The sequence below is a fragment of the Rousettus aegyptiacus genome, unplaced genomic scaffold, assembly GCF_014176215.1.
Source record: "Rousettus aegyptiacus isolate mRouAeg1 unplaced genomic scaffold, mRouAeg1.p scaffold_m13_p_4, whole genome shotgun sequence".
Taxonomy (NCBI): domain Eukaryota; kingdom Metazoa; phylum Chordata; class Mammalia; order Chiroptera; family Pteropodidae; genus Rousettus; species Rousettus aegyptiacus.
The window spans coordinates 156,471,809-156,485,255 of NW_023416307.1; the positions used below are offsets into that span (position 1 = coordinate 156,471,809).

Below are 13,447 nucleotides of genomic sequence, written 5' to 3' on the forward strand. Positions count from 1 at the left end.
CATATATGTGTATATGTATGTGATATTTCAGTATCAGTATACATTATACAGTTGACCCCTAGGCAACACAGAGGTTAGGGGTGCTGACGCCTGGCATAATAGAAAATTCATATATAGCTTTAATTTCCCCAAAATGTAGTTATTTCTTAGTATCTGCAGTTGGCCGATTCCAGGATTCCCTGTGGGTACCAGAATCTGTAGATGCTCAAGTCCCCGTTATAAAATGGCAAAGATCGGTGCATTCAGTCAGCCCTCCGCATCCACAGATTACCAACCACAGGTTGAAAACAATATAGGTATTGAAAAAGTCTCCATATAAGTGGACTTGTATAGTCCAAAGCCATGTCGTTTAAGGGTCAAATGTACTTGCTAAAAAAAAATACACAAAAGGAACCCTCATACAATGCTAGTGGGAATGTAAATTGGTACAGCCACTATAGAAAGCAGTATGGAGTGTCCTCAAAAAATTAAGAATAGAATTGCCATGTGACCCAGCAATCCCTCTTCTGGGTATCTGCTTCCAAAATTTGAAAACATTTATCCGTAAAGCTGTACGCACCTCGACGTTCACTGCAGCATTATTCATGGTGGCCAAGACATGGAAACAACTGAAGTGTCCTTTGATGATTAGATAAAGAAAATGTAGTACATACACACAATGGAACATTACTCAGCCCTAAGAAAATATGAAATGCTGCCGTTTGTGACAACATGGATGGATCTTGAGATTATCATGCTAATAAGCAAAATAAGTCAGGCAGAAAAAGTTGAGAACCATATGATTTTACTTATATGTGGGATATAAAACTGATAAAAACAGACGAATAAGACACAAACTCATAGACACACTACAGTTCAGTGGTTGCCAGAGGGAAAGGGGAGGGGGAGGGGCGGTAGAGAAGGGTAAAGAGGCTCAAATACGTGGCCATGGAAGGAGATTTGACTCTGGGCCCTGAATGCACAATGCGGTATACAGATGATGCATTATTGGATTGTTCACTTGAAACTTTTATAATTTTATTAACCAATGTCACCCCAATGCATTTAACAAAAAATACAACCTTTTAGTTAGTGTTCACAGATCGCAGAGCCATCTGGCAGTCGAACCACTTTCCCCTGCCGATTCGTGTCACTGCTCCCTGTGAAACGTTTACATCGTCTATTTTCAAACCGCTAACGCCCACGCTCCCTTCGCTTACTCTCAGCGGATGACCTTGCCTTTCATTTCCTTGAGACTAAAGCAACCAGAGGAAAACTTTAGTTCTCCTGTCACCAAATTTCCCAGCTACCCGTCATTACCCATATTGTATGTCTTTCCTCTCTGTGGTAATGTGTAGAGGTTCCAGCCCGAGCAAAATCTTCTCTTTTTACCTGGGACCCACCTCTTCTTGGCTACTCAAGAATTTAACACTTGCATCATCAAGTTTCCTCTCTCTGCTAGGTCATTCCCTTCAGCATACAAGTAGCCTGAAAATCTTTCCCTTGACCACACAACCCTGCTCTACTATCCTATTTCTTTGCTTTCAGTTACTAAAATTTCTACAAAAGAGTTGTCTGTGCTCTGTCTCTATTCCCTCCTGTTCTCTTTTAAAAATTATATATAGTTGATATACATTATTGTATTAGTTTCAGGTGTACGATGCAGTGATTTGACAGCTGTATACCTTACGTCGTGATCACCACACTAAATCTAGTAACCGTCTGTCACCATGTAATCATCGCAGTATTATTCACTATATTCGCCTTAACCTTTTCTACCCATCCCCCGACTCCCTCCTCTTTGATCTATTCCTATGAGTTCATAGCGCATCTCTAATTTATTAGCAGATCTTGACAGTGCTACCTACAAAAGGTGTCGAAACTGTAAACCCTAAAATTTTTATCACCGTTCTTACCTTTATCCATCCATTCAATCATCACTCTGTGGATCGTTGCAATAAATCGCGTCCTGACTGGAAGCCCTGCTTTCTTCTTTCCCTTTTCATGGTTTATTCTCCAAAGAGCACTCAGAGTGATGCTTTCAAGATTTAAGTCATATCACATCACTTTCTGCTGCAAATTTACAGTGGCTTTTTATCTTGCTCGGAATAAAAGCCAAAGCCCTGGACGGGGCTCACAGAGGCTGCCTCGTCTGCTGCCCGTGGCCGCCCTGGCAGCAGCAGCACCAGTCTGCCCCTTTGCACGCTGCTCCAGGTGCGCTGACCTCTCTGTTCTCCGTGTACACGCTAAGTCACACGTCCACATCAAGGCATTTGCTCTGGCTGTGTTTTTATGCCTCTAAAACTTACCCAGTTTCGCCAAACATGGTCACCTTACTTCATTCATATTTCTATTCTGCTCAAAGTTCAGCTGCCAGAGAAGCCTTTCCCTGAGCACCCTACCTGAAGCAATGTCTCCCATGCCTCAGCCAACCCACCCTTGGCTATCCACTATTCCATTTTAATTTTTTTTCTTAGTACCTATCACCACCATGTATTTATTTTCCTATGATCTTTCTCTGCGGTCTATAGAGTGAAAGCATCATGGGAGTAGGGACTTTTGATCACAGCAAAGTGATAGCCAGGTTTGTCGTGTGAATGAATAGATGCTTGTGTACGCATGCAGTACATTATCATATGTGGTTTGACGGGAAAATCATAATTTCTTCTATTTTAACCTTGGATAGTCTTGTTTTATCAAAACCACATTGGCTTTATTGCTTATCTTTAAGATCTCAGTTTGCCAGATGATGCAGTTTGCTTAGGCCTTGTTGCTTTTTGAGCTGGCAAGAATTCGTTAGTTCTGCCCTTCTGCCAGCATTGTGGACCATCACGGTGCTTAACTTTTCTGCATGTTTATCGACTGAAGGAGGGACAGGATGCCACTGTAATGATGTGGTTAGAGTGAATGATTCCTAAGGTCTTCTAGTTATTTTCTTTAAGTTGGACCTTTAAAAGTCTAATGCTCCATTAGAAGATTTCTCAGTAGTATATTTTGGACATTTTAATAAGATCGCTACCTCCTAAAAACATTAGCTGATTCTACTGGTTGCAATTTGCTTTATAATTAATTTGATTTATAGTCACTTGAATTAAGCTTATTTTGGCAAGTGTCATTTTAGGGGTAGTTTTAGATAGAGACTTGACCGACAAGTCAGGGTTGATCTGTCTTTAAAAGCATTCTTTATAGATAAGTTACATTCCAAGAATTTTAATTATCATATGCAGTTATACTTCTCTTTAACAGAAACAGAAACCTAAAAATTCCAAGTTAAGATTTCACTTGTGAGCAAATAAGACCTCAGTTTAACTAAAGCCTGTATTCCTAAGTGTATCTTTTTGCTGGAGCATCTGCTGTCTTGGCACTTACATTCTTTACTTGTAGGTATAAAGCCATGTGATGTCCACTGCTACGTTCATTAAGACGTTCCCACTAACTCTTAATAAGGTGACACTGTTTATTAAACTGAAAAGAGGAGAAATTTATCGTGTGATATTAGGGACACATACTATTGATAAAAGCTAATTAAAGCTAGATGAAGCCTAGAAACTTGGAGAGATTCTCATCCCGGAGACTTCAGCTTTGTGTTGAAACCTTAGTTCTTCTTTCAAAACAGGGTGGGCGATTTTCTCTTTCCCTTCACCAACTCGAGTACTCCTCCTGGAGAAACCAGAGATGCCACTGGGTGGTTGGAGTATTTGTTGTTACAGATGTAGTAACCTCTGTCAGAGAAAACAGCTCTAGGCTCCTGTGTAACTTTCTGTTCCAAGTAAGTTAGTAACTGATTTACTGGAAAAATGAGTAAGTCCAGGATGCAGTGGAGAGAAACAATACTCTGCATGATCCAGATCTTTTATGTTACTTTTAAGATGTCACTATGCAGAGATTTACAGACAGTACGAACTAAGAACTTTGTTTTAAGATTCTTAAGTAAGCTCCTCTTTACATTGCCTTTTTTAGAGATTCAGAGAAATAAGCACTCTTCATAGTTTAACTATTTCTCTTTCTTTTTTCATTCCCTTTTCATATCCCATTTTTATTTCACCCAACACCAAAAATGCCCTTTCAGAAACACAAAGTAGATCTTTTCTACAAGCTACGCCATGTGATGAATGAGCTTATTGACCTGCGAAGGCAGCTACTGTCTGGTCACCTGACTCAGGATCAGGTGCGGGAGGTTAAGCGGCACATCACCGTGCGCCTGGACTGGGGTAATGAGTAAGTATGACATCATTTGGGCATCTCTCAGTTCCATTTATGGTAACTCAGTTCCATTTATGGAGTTTGTACTTGCTGATCGAAGCTTCTCGTTAGTGATTAAAAGACATTCTATTCTCTACTAAGCTTTGATCATTTTTACAATGAGTAGTTGTTTCTTTTAGTTTAGCAAAAGACACTCACTGGTTCTACTCACTGAAACTCTCCCACCCTCCATTTGTCTTCTGGAAAATCAAATTGGACCGCATTGTACTCTAAGGTCTTTTCCAGCTCAAATTCCTTGATTCTAGACATCAGTAATCAGAATAAGCTTTTGTTTCATCTCTAAGACCTTTATGTTTTATATCCAAACAATGAATCTGGATAAGCATATACCATAAATGGGAACTTCTGCATCTCTGCTTCAGAATGTTTTTAACTAATTTGTCATTCAAAAATAGTCCTGCAGTGGGTATGATTATTTGCTATTGCCATACAAGTTAAACTTTAAGACTTTGGTGTGGGTAGCTACAGTAAATAGCATTCAGATTTTACTTTTTTCTAGATTTAATAATTGATACAATCCTCAGGTGCTTTTGTGTCATTCTTTTAAAATCAGGTCCATTGAACTTTGAAGTGACCAGGTTCTTTCTATTTAAGAAATACATATACTTAAGAATATTAGTATAAGTCTGTAGCTTCTCTCCCTCTCAAGACATTGTCGAAATGATAGAAAGTAAAAAGAATGGGTTGGGGCCCAGCAATAAAGAGATATATGAAACCATTTCTCCAAGCTGGAAGGTAGATGGAGGATTAGTGACAGAGGAAGCCCAGCATGTGGAGATGAAATTTTAACTAATGAAGGAGCTGATCTGCCTTGTAGTTCCCAGAATTATGAAGGATGGGAGTGAGCCTTTGAGCTTAAACAAGGGGAATTGCTTAAATATATGTAAAAGGAATAATGGACTGCCATGAGAGAATGCTTGACAGCCAGGTATTTCCCCTTCGGACAAACAAATAACAAAGACCCAACAGGGGGGAAATGAGGCAATGAAAGTGTGAACTGGGACCTTATTGAACTGGGTTTCAAGGAGTAATAACTAGATCCCATCCACTTGCCAGAAAGAAAAGCGGACTAGTCACCCACCGATGTACAAAATCTCCCCACAATTCTAATGCATTTTAAGATCTGAATGGTCAATTGAGTATTATTAAGTATTTGAAGAAATCCTTCCATAGGGAAGAGACAGAGACCAGGATAAACAAAATACCTTGCAGACAATTGGATAAAGAAGTTATGGTTCATATATACAATGGAATATTACTCAGCCATAAAAAATGAAATCCTGCCATTTGCGGTGATATGGATGGACCTAGAGGTTATAATGCTGAGTGAAGTAAATGAGAGAAAAATAAATACCATATGATTTCACTTGTATGCTGAATCTAAGGAACAAAAAGAATAAACCAAAAAGAGACTCACAAATATAGAGGAGAATCTTGTGATGGTCAGAGCAGGGAGGCTGGGAGAAAGGGGTTAAAGAGGTACAAATTAGTAGTTGATAGAGGGTCACGGGGATGGGAAGCATGGCCTAGTAGTGCAGTCAGCAGTAATATAGTGGCTGGGTGGAGACCTGGAGGGAAGATAGAGCAATTGAGGAGATCGTTTCATAAACTATACAAATGTCTAACTCACGTACCGTATCCTTGAAAGTAATAATAAAATTTAAAAAAATACCTTGCCTCAGAGGAAATCACCTGGCCACATAGAGAATTAGAGATTAGTGAAGAACTTTTAAAAATCTCTGAGTATTCTTTAAGAGAATCAAGAAGATTCATTATGTAGAATAAAATGCTATGAAAAAGAATGGAGAATGTGATTTCCAAAATAAAATATTTAGAAATGGAACAGGAAGATAATTTTGTTATATCTAGGAAAATAAAAAGGTGGGAAATGGTTGAAGATAAAGAGCAATACTGAGGTTCAATCCATGGGTCCAACATCGGACATTATAATTTCCAAGAAAAAAAAAAAGAGTGAAGAAGAAATGCTAAAGAAATGATAGGCAAGAATTTCTCAGAGCCAAAGAACTAGGAGTCTTAGGGTTGAACGGGCCCATCAAATACCTAATGTAATGAGTGGGGAAAAAATCCCAAAACCTATAGCAAGGCACATTAAGATACTTCAGTGTCCCAGGGATGAGATGATCCTAAAAGGTTTTCAGACGGAAAAACAGTCTTTTGACAAACGCATAAGAATCGCGTTGGCCTCAAAAGTTTTATCAGTAACACTGGACGTTACAATATAATGAAGAAATATCTTTGAAATTTTGTTGGGTTATGATTTGCCAGCAAAAACTTTATAAACTACCAAACTATCTAACCAAGTGTAAGGGTCAAGTAAAGCCAGTGTGAAGGTCATGAGGTCAGAAGTTCTCTTTCATGGCCCCCAAGAAGGGATTTGAGAATGTTCCTGAGAAGCGGAAGGGCAGATCAGGGGAGTGGGAACAGAAGCCAGCAAACAGTGGTACCAGCCCACAGTGGCACTGTTCATCAGGAGAAGGGGAAAAGTGCAACCCTTGGCTAGTCGTGACCTTTTGAAGTGACGATTCCTATTCTCGTTTGCTTAAATTAAATTACACACTGTCTTGACTGTTAATAGCGTTGCTTGGCACACGCCAGAGACTCCTCGTATGATATAATGTGGATTCAGGCATACCACAGATCAGACGATGTTCTCTAAATCTAACTTTGAGCAATAAAAATCTTAGTAAAATACAGTATGTTAACTTACTGTAGTTACTGAGCCTGTCTCCTTGGTCCCGAACAGTATTATGTTATAAAGTGGTATCTTTGAATTTATTTAAAAAATCAATACTAGTAATAATTTTATAACATTACTGTGTGCCAAGCAAATTGTTGCACTTGAACTGATGAAACTTAACAGTCGTATGTCTTTATATTACAATTTAACAGCAACTGTACATACCAGTAAATAAAGAAGATACTATTTTAGTAATATCAATACCTCTTTATAATAAAACTTGGAAAAAAGACCAGATTTTGCAATCAAATCTCAAAACTTAAAGATGAGAGCTTGGAAACAAGTTCAAATTATAATTTGAAAAAGGTTAAGACCATTATAAATACCTATCAGTAAATTATAGAGTTATTCCAACTCCACAAATAACTTTTTCTCGACAACAAGTGTGCGTTTGCATGTGTGCGTGCACACGCGTTGGGGAGGGGGGATTTGTATGTCCACTTTAGTGAACAAAAATCAGGACCGTCGTTCCATGCCCCCGCCCCACTTCTCCGCCTCCCTCTCCTCTCCACGTTCCTCTTCTCACCTCTGTATCTTTCCTTCTTACCACCTCTCTTCACTTCTTTCCTTCCCTACGTCCTTGTCTTTCTATTTTCCCCTTTCTCCACAGTGGAAAACGTAGTCACTTAAAAACTTAAATGAGAACTCTGCTGGTCTGTCATTATTAAAGGAAAAAGATATATTGCCCCCAAAACCAATAGGACAGTTCTCTTTGGCTCTCACTTAAACTAATTCCTTTTAAAAATTTCCTTCTTACTTTGGAAAAAGAGACGGTATGTCGTAAAAATATAGTCACTTCATACTCAGGTCAGATAAAGGAGACCTCCATGCAGTAGCCAGGCCCCGATAACCATGTCCATTGTTGGCATTTTGTGCCCTTATTTTTCCGCACTTCTTGTTCTACTGCACTTTATAAATGCCATAAAATATTGAAGCTTAGCACATGTTGGCACGTGGTCGTTACATAATCAATGTTTGCCGAATGTATTTTTGTCTTAATTGATATAATTAAATATTAATTACATATAATTTAAAACTGTTAAGCCTTTTCTTTAAGCTCTTATGCAGACATGTAGCTTTACCTTTTTAGAACCTTTATCAGAAGCTATTAGTAACAATTCAATAGTTTATCGAGTACATCTACCTATATCACAGTGGCAGGTACATGGTCTAACTTATATGCGCTGTTATAATGAAATGCTTTTGTGCTCTTCCAAGACTAGTTCTGCTTTACCTAATGAGGAAACTGAGGTTTAGAAACACTTTTTTCAGTGTTACATAGTAAGTGGTAAAGTTGGTATTTGTACCCAAAACTGATCCCAAAGTCCATACACTTTCTGCAGGACCTTACTATCTCTTGGATTATTTTTAAGTGTGGGTCTTAAACCCTGGCAAATTATTGTGAGTATTTCTAGTCCATGGGTAGTTTTATCTTTGTTCTATGCTCCTAGTGTGAATACTGTATATCCCATAAAGTTAGAACTTACAAGGATAAAAACTAAACTGGAACTAAAATACAGGAAGATCATAAAATAAAGTTGTGTTCAAATTCATTAACCATTGTCTATGTTTAAGTCTCCTATACAAAGAGTCAGTTAATTATATCCTCACCAAGGGAATTTTGAAATAATTTGTCTAGCAATGTAATTTTAATGTGTTAATTTAATATTTTCAACACCTTCCATAAAGATGTTTATAAAAGTTTCTTCTCAGTCTCTGATCTCATCACCACAGTAAATACAGCATAGCTAAGTTAAAATTGCATTAATCCAGGACTGACCCAACATGACTAATCTTTGCTTTAGAAAAATACCTACATCAGAAATATTTTATTCTTAAATAATTTATAGAGTTTTGTATTTCTTCTTTAGAAAGTTCATATTTTAATAAAATGTAAACATTTTATAAGCTTTTGTTGAATTAGAATGATGTTTCCTTAGATTATAAGTATCAAATGAAATAATTGCTATTGTTAAGACAAATCACCAATAGGGATATCATTCCTAGTTTTTATTTTTTCTTTCCCTCTTCCTCTGTATTTTTTCCCTACTTTCCCTCCCTTTCCTATCTTCTCGCTCAGGTTTTCATAAATCCTAACCCGCTCATCTCCCTTCTTCCTGCTTGGCTCTGTCCCTCACCAAAGGAATTGCTCTTGGAGGAAGCAACACAAGCAGCAGTTCCTCTGCTTACTGCCACCCGCCCCGCCCCCCAACCCCGCGAGTTTCCTCTGAGTGGATTTTTAGCTAGGACTCAGAAAAGTTTGTGGCTCAGAACTTTTCCTTTCAGGGCATGGTGATATTTTCCACCTTCAGGACATCTGACATTAGCAGACACTTCCAGTGACTTCTTCTGATAGGGTACAGCTCCCACCAGTCAGTGTCTTGCCCTACTCAAGGAGGTTGTCATGTTCAGATGACTGACTCACACACACACACACACACACACACACACGTGTTCTTTGTGAATCTGTTTTGCTCTCATCATACCCTGCACTTAGCATGGCATGTGCCTGCACTTGGTAGCTATTACATAAATTAATCTAATAAAATGTCTTTGTTCTTATGCTTGGTGGTCACTCATGTAGCAGTTGGTATTTGTTCCCTTCCAGATTGAGGTTTTGACAAAATCATCCTTCGAACAATTATGATTGAATTGAGTACATTCACTGATAGCCATTGGTACTGAGCTTTCATGGTTCTTAATAGAAAGCAGGTACAGTGAAAACACCACAGGTTCAGAGGAAGACAGACCTAGCTTGAGATGAACCCAGCTCAGCTCCCTTAATAGGCCACTGAGTTTACCCTGTATGCTTCAGTTCCCTCAGGTTAAAATGGGTCTGATACTGTCTACTTCCCATAGTGTTTAGTGATGATGTGCATAAAATGCCTGTCCAAGTAAACGTTCATAAAGGGTAGCTGTAATTAGTTCTATCTTCTTATATTTTAGTATATAAATATAAGTACACAATGCTTTCATTAGTATACTTACTATCTGTATGATCGCTATGCTGTAAGAATTACAAATGGGCACTCACTGCCCACAGGAAATGATCTCCAGCCTTTCTCAAATAATTCCGAGGAAGAACTAAGTCCTAATGCCTCAAAACATGTATTATATGCCATTAATTAACTTCAAATTGTTTTCCTTGTTCTGTGGTTCAGATGAGGAACCCCAGAGGAAAAGATACACTAGCAAATAGAACAGGGAACGTTAGGAATAAATGTAGAGTTCGCGGAACGTGGTAACGATTCAGGCCCTCAGAGAGGCGCACCTGAAAGTGCAGGACCGGGAGCGTGTCTCGTGTTCACTGCCGTGTCCCCAAGGTCAGCGTGAGCCTGGCACAGAGAAGGTGCTAGTAAATATTTATTGAATTATTGAAATGGATGTATGAGTTTCAAGGGTAGGCGGCTAGAGAAGACTAAATACTTTTCTGGAGACTGTTCCCCGAAGCAGTTAGAAGGACCATTTTTGAGAACAGCTCTGTGCTGCGTCTAAGTCGGTGGAGGTAGATGTACATCTCCTGCTCGTGTCCATCTGTTGGAGTCTTTTTCCGGCACCATATGTCTGATCACAGTCCTCGTACCTTAAGCCATAGGTTGACAGGTGATGTAACACATAAGGGTAAGGACTATAGCGGCAGTAGCAGTTCCCAGTGCCAGGCTGTGTGCTGAGTGCGCCCGGTGGACCAGTCCTTACGACACCCTGTGGTCAGAGATGAGACAGCGCGGCTTGGGGAAGAGCCCGGATGGAGACCCGCAGCCTAACCGCGGAGCGCGTGCTCCCAGCTCCTGCGCGGTGCGGCTCCCCTCGCTGTGAGGACGGGGAAGGGACTGAGTCGGCCGTTCCAGGCACCTACTGTGTGTTATTCTTAGAGTGCCCTGTAGGAACAGACAGCCAGGGACCTTTCTCAGAGGGAAATTTGTAGCGAACCGCGGGTCGCTTCTCAGAGCCCGGCTTCTCTGCCTTCTGAGACGCGAAGAGCACGGGCCTCCGAGTTGGCTTTTGAAGCCGCAGCCTCCGCTGAAGACGGCCTTGGAAGGAACTCGCCCTCTTTTTTATCAGCTCACCCATTAATCATTTTTTTTACTCTTAAGATAGTGGACTTGAGAAACTGAAAGGTACTGTGCTCCAGGGGCTTCTAGGGGAGGGGAAACACCGCCCCCCGAGAATGAGCGTGGGGAGCACCCGCGCTTGGTTCGCCACTGCCGGCCTGGCCCACCAAAGGCCCCAGTGTGTGTGCGGCGAGCGGCTGGGTGCGCGGTGGGCGGCTGAATGCGCAGGCGAGGGAAGAGCGTCGTAAGTCGGGGCTCGGCGGGTGCCACCCCCGAGGCATCGTCAGTCACCGTGTGAGCGCGCTAACTGCACGGACGCCGTCCCGGCCCCGTTCACGTCGATCCGTCTGGAATTTTTAAAGCTATTGTGTTGAAAACATCTATTTTGCTTGGACTATTTGAGTAATCTTTTTTTGTTACTTAATTCTGTGTTTAGACTATCGTATATTTTGTGACCTCTGGTGGTTAAAGAATATGTATGAAATTTTGTCTCATTTTTGTATTTAAAAAGGTTTCGATACCATGACTACAGAAAATTTGGAAAATGTTTTAAATGATTGTGTAATTATGCTTCCCTAACACAAATACTAATATTTTGTCATCGTTTCGCTGTTTTTCCACATGGATGGAAAAGTATTTTGACTATTTAAGATCATACCTGCAAAATTACCTTTATAAAGTAAATTGCTTTTCATGACAAGAGCGGTAGGAAGGAGACGCCTCAGCTGTCTCTTGCTCTGCTGGTGCCGTACTGCCTTTATGTGCTGTGCGTGTTAGGAGACAGGGACCCGGCATTATTTCAGAGAAACGGGATAACTAATAAGAGGTAATCAAACGGAGTATTTCTTTGATGTAAGAAGACAGGATCCCAGTGGTAGAAAAATAAAGTTCCTTATAGATTTAAGTGCATTAACTTCAATAATCAGATTTGATGGCATCGTTTTCTCATTAAACTGTGAACCATCACAGTTAAGGCCAATGGTGTGTTACCAATCTCATCGCTGTAAGGGTTTGGGGGAGGGGAATTTAGTACCAAAAAATTACCTTTTCTTTAAAAACTCATGTTTTTCTGTTATAAGATAATGTAAGTTATAATAGATAATAGAAAAACATGAGTTTTTATCCTTTAATAAAAAAAATACATTTCTTTTTCCTGCCTGCTAAAAAGTACACATCTAAATTGTAATTCTGAAACATAGTAATCATATTAGTCTATGTTTGCTTCTGCCTTCATATAGGTTTGATTTTCCATTTTTAGTTTAACAATCTTATTGAAGTTTCTTTAACCTTTTCATATACTTTCCTATTTATAGGAAAATTATAAATAAAATAGAGTAGATCTGCAGTTTGGAATGTACACACGGCTTTGTTTTAAATGTATAGAAGTTTTATGTACAGAAAGAGCCTCCAGAATTAGTTTTGCTAGCATCTAAAAGTAGTTCATAGTCTAGTTGAAGAAAAAAAACACATACCCTTTTTCCATCGTCTGTGAAATACTTTTATCAGATGCAATAATTAATAACCCTTATTTTGGAGTAGAGTGTTGCAGAGCATCTCTGAAACCCAGATGAGAGTTACAGATCCTCTGGTGAGAAAAACGTTACCCATGAACACACGCACATACTGTTGTAAGCAGGGGAGGGGTCCACAGCTCCTTTGGACACCAGGTTTAGAGCTGTTGTTATGGAGAGTGAGAAAGCAGTTACCGTCATTGACTGTAAATTATGTGCCCTGTTTGAACCCAGGAGTTCTGACTGTATCGGGGTTATTTCCACTGCCTCATACTGCCTCCCAGTCAACCATTAATCACATGACTTCTTCCTTTCTGCCCAGGTTATACCAAATCTTCTAAATACTGTGTTCCTTAGTAGTAGTACTCCTTGGTTAAATTTCCATCTAAAGTTTCTTAAGATAGTGGCTAATATGTGGTAAAGTCTTTACTATGACCCAGTGTCAGTATTAATTAAATTGAAAAATGAGATAAAACTCAATGAAAACGTACATTTCTTTAAATTTAATATCTTCAGTGGTAGTTTTTATGTGTTTGACTTCGAATTACAAATCTTGGATCCTGGATAGCTTTTCATCCTCATGGAAGTAATGCATGACTGATCCTTGAGCATACTTGTAGGATGAGGAGAAATAGAAAAATAAGGGTGACTTATTAATGATCTATAGAAATCCCATCCTTAATGAACTCAAGCAATCTGTTAAAAATGTGATATTGAATGACAGCCTTCTATCACAAGGGAACTGCTTGATGACTAGAATTGTGAGCGTAAAATTCCTAGCCTCATTTATTTACCTAAAGGTGAGCACAATTAAGTATTACTGGATAAAGGCATGTTCCTTTTGGGGCGGTGTCCGAGCCTCTGTCCACAAGGGCATGGCAGGT

The 13,447-nt window shown here is 39.5% G+C and overlaps 1 protein-coding gene across 8 annotated transcripts in view; it reads left to right on the forward strand.

The window, feature by feature from the left end:
- The window catches only part of DOCK3 (dedicator of cytokinesis 3), a 290,877-nt gene that overhangs the window by 127,104 nt on the left and 150,326 nt on the right, over positions 1-13,447 (forward strand). For 7 of the 8 annotated variants that reach the window (XM_036218582.1, XM_036218583.1, XM_036218586.1 and 4 more), the window contains one exon: positions 4,049-4,197. The exons of the other annotated variant lie outside the window; for it this stretch is intronic. In XM_036218582.1, the coding sequence (XP_036074475.1) occupies positions 4,049-4,197 (149 nt within the window). The remainder of the gene's footprint in view (positions 1-4,048; positions 4,198-13,447) is intronic. 8 annotated transcript variants of the gene reach the window in all.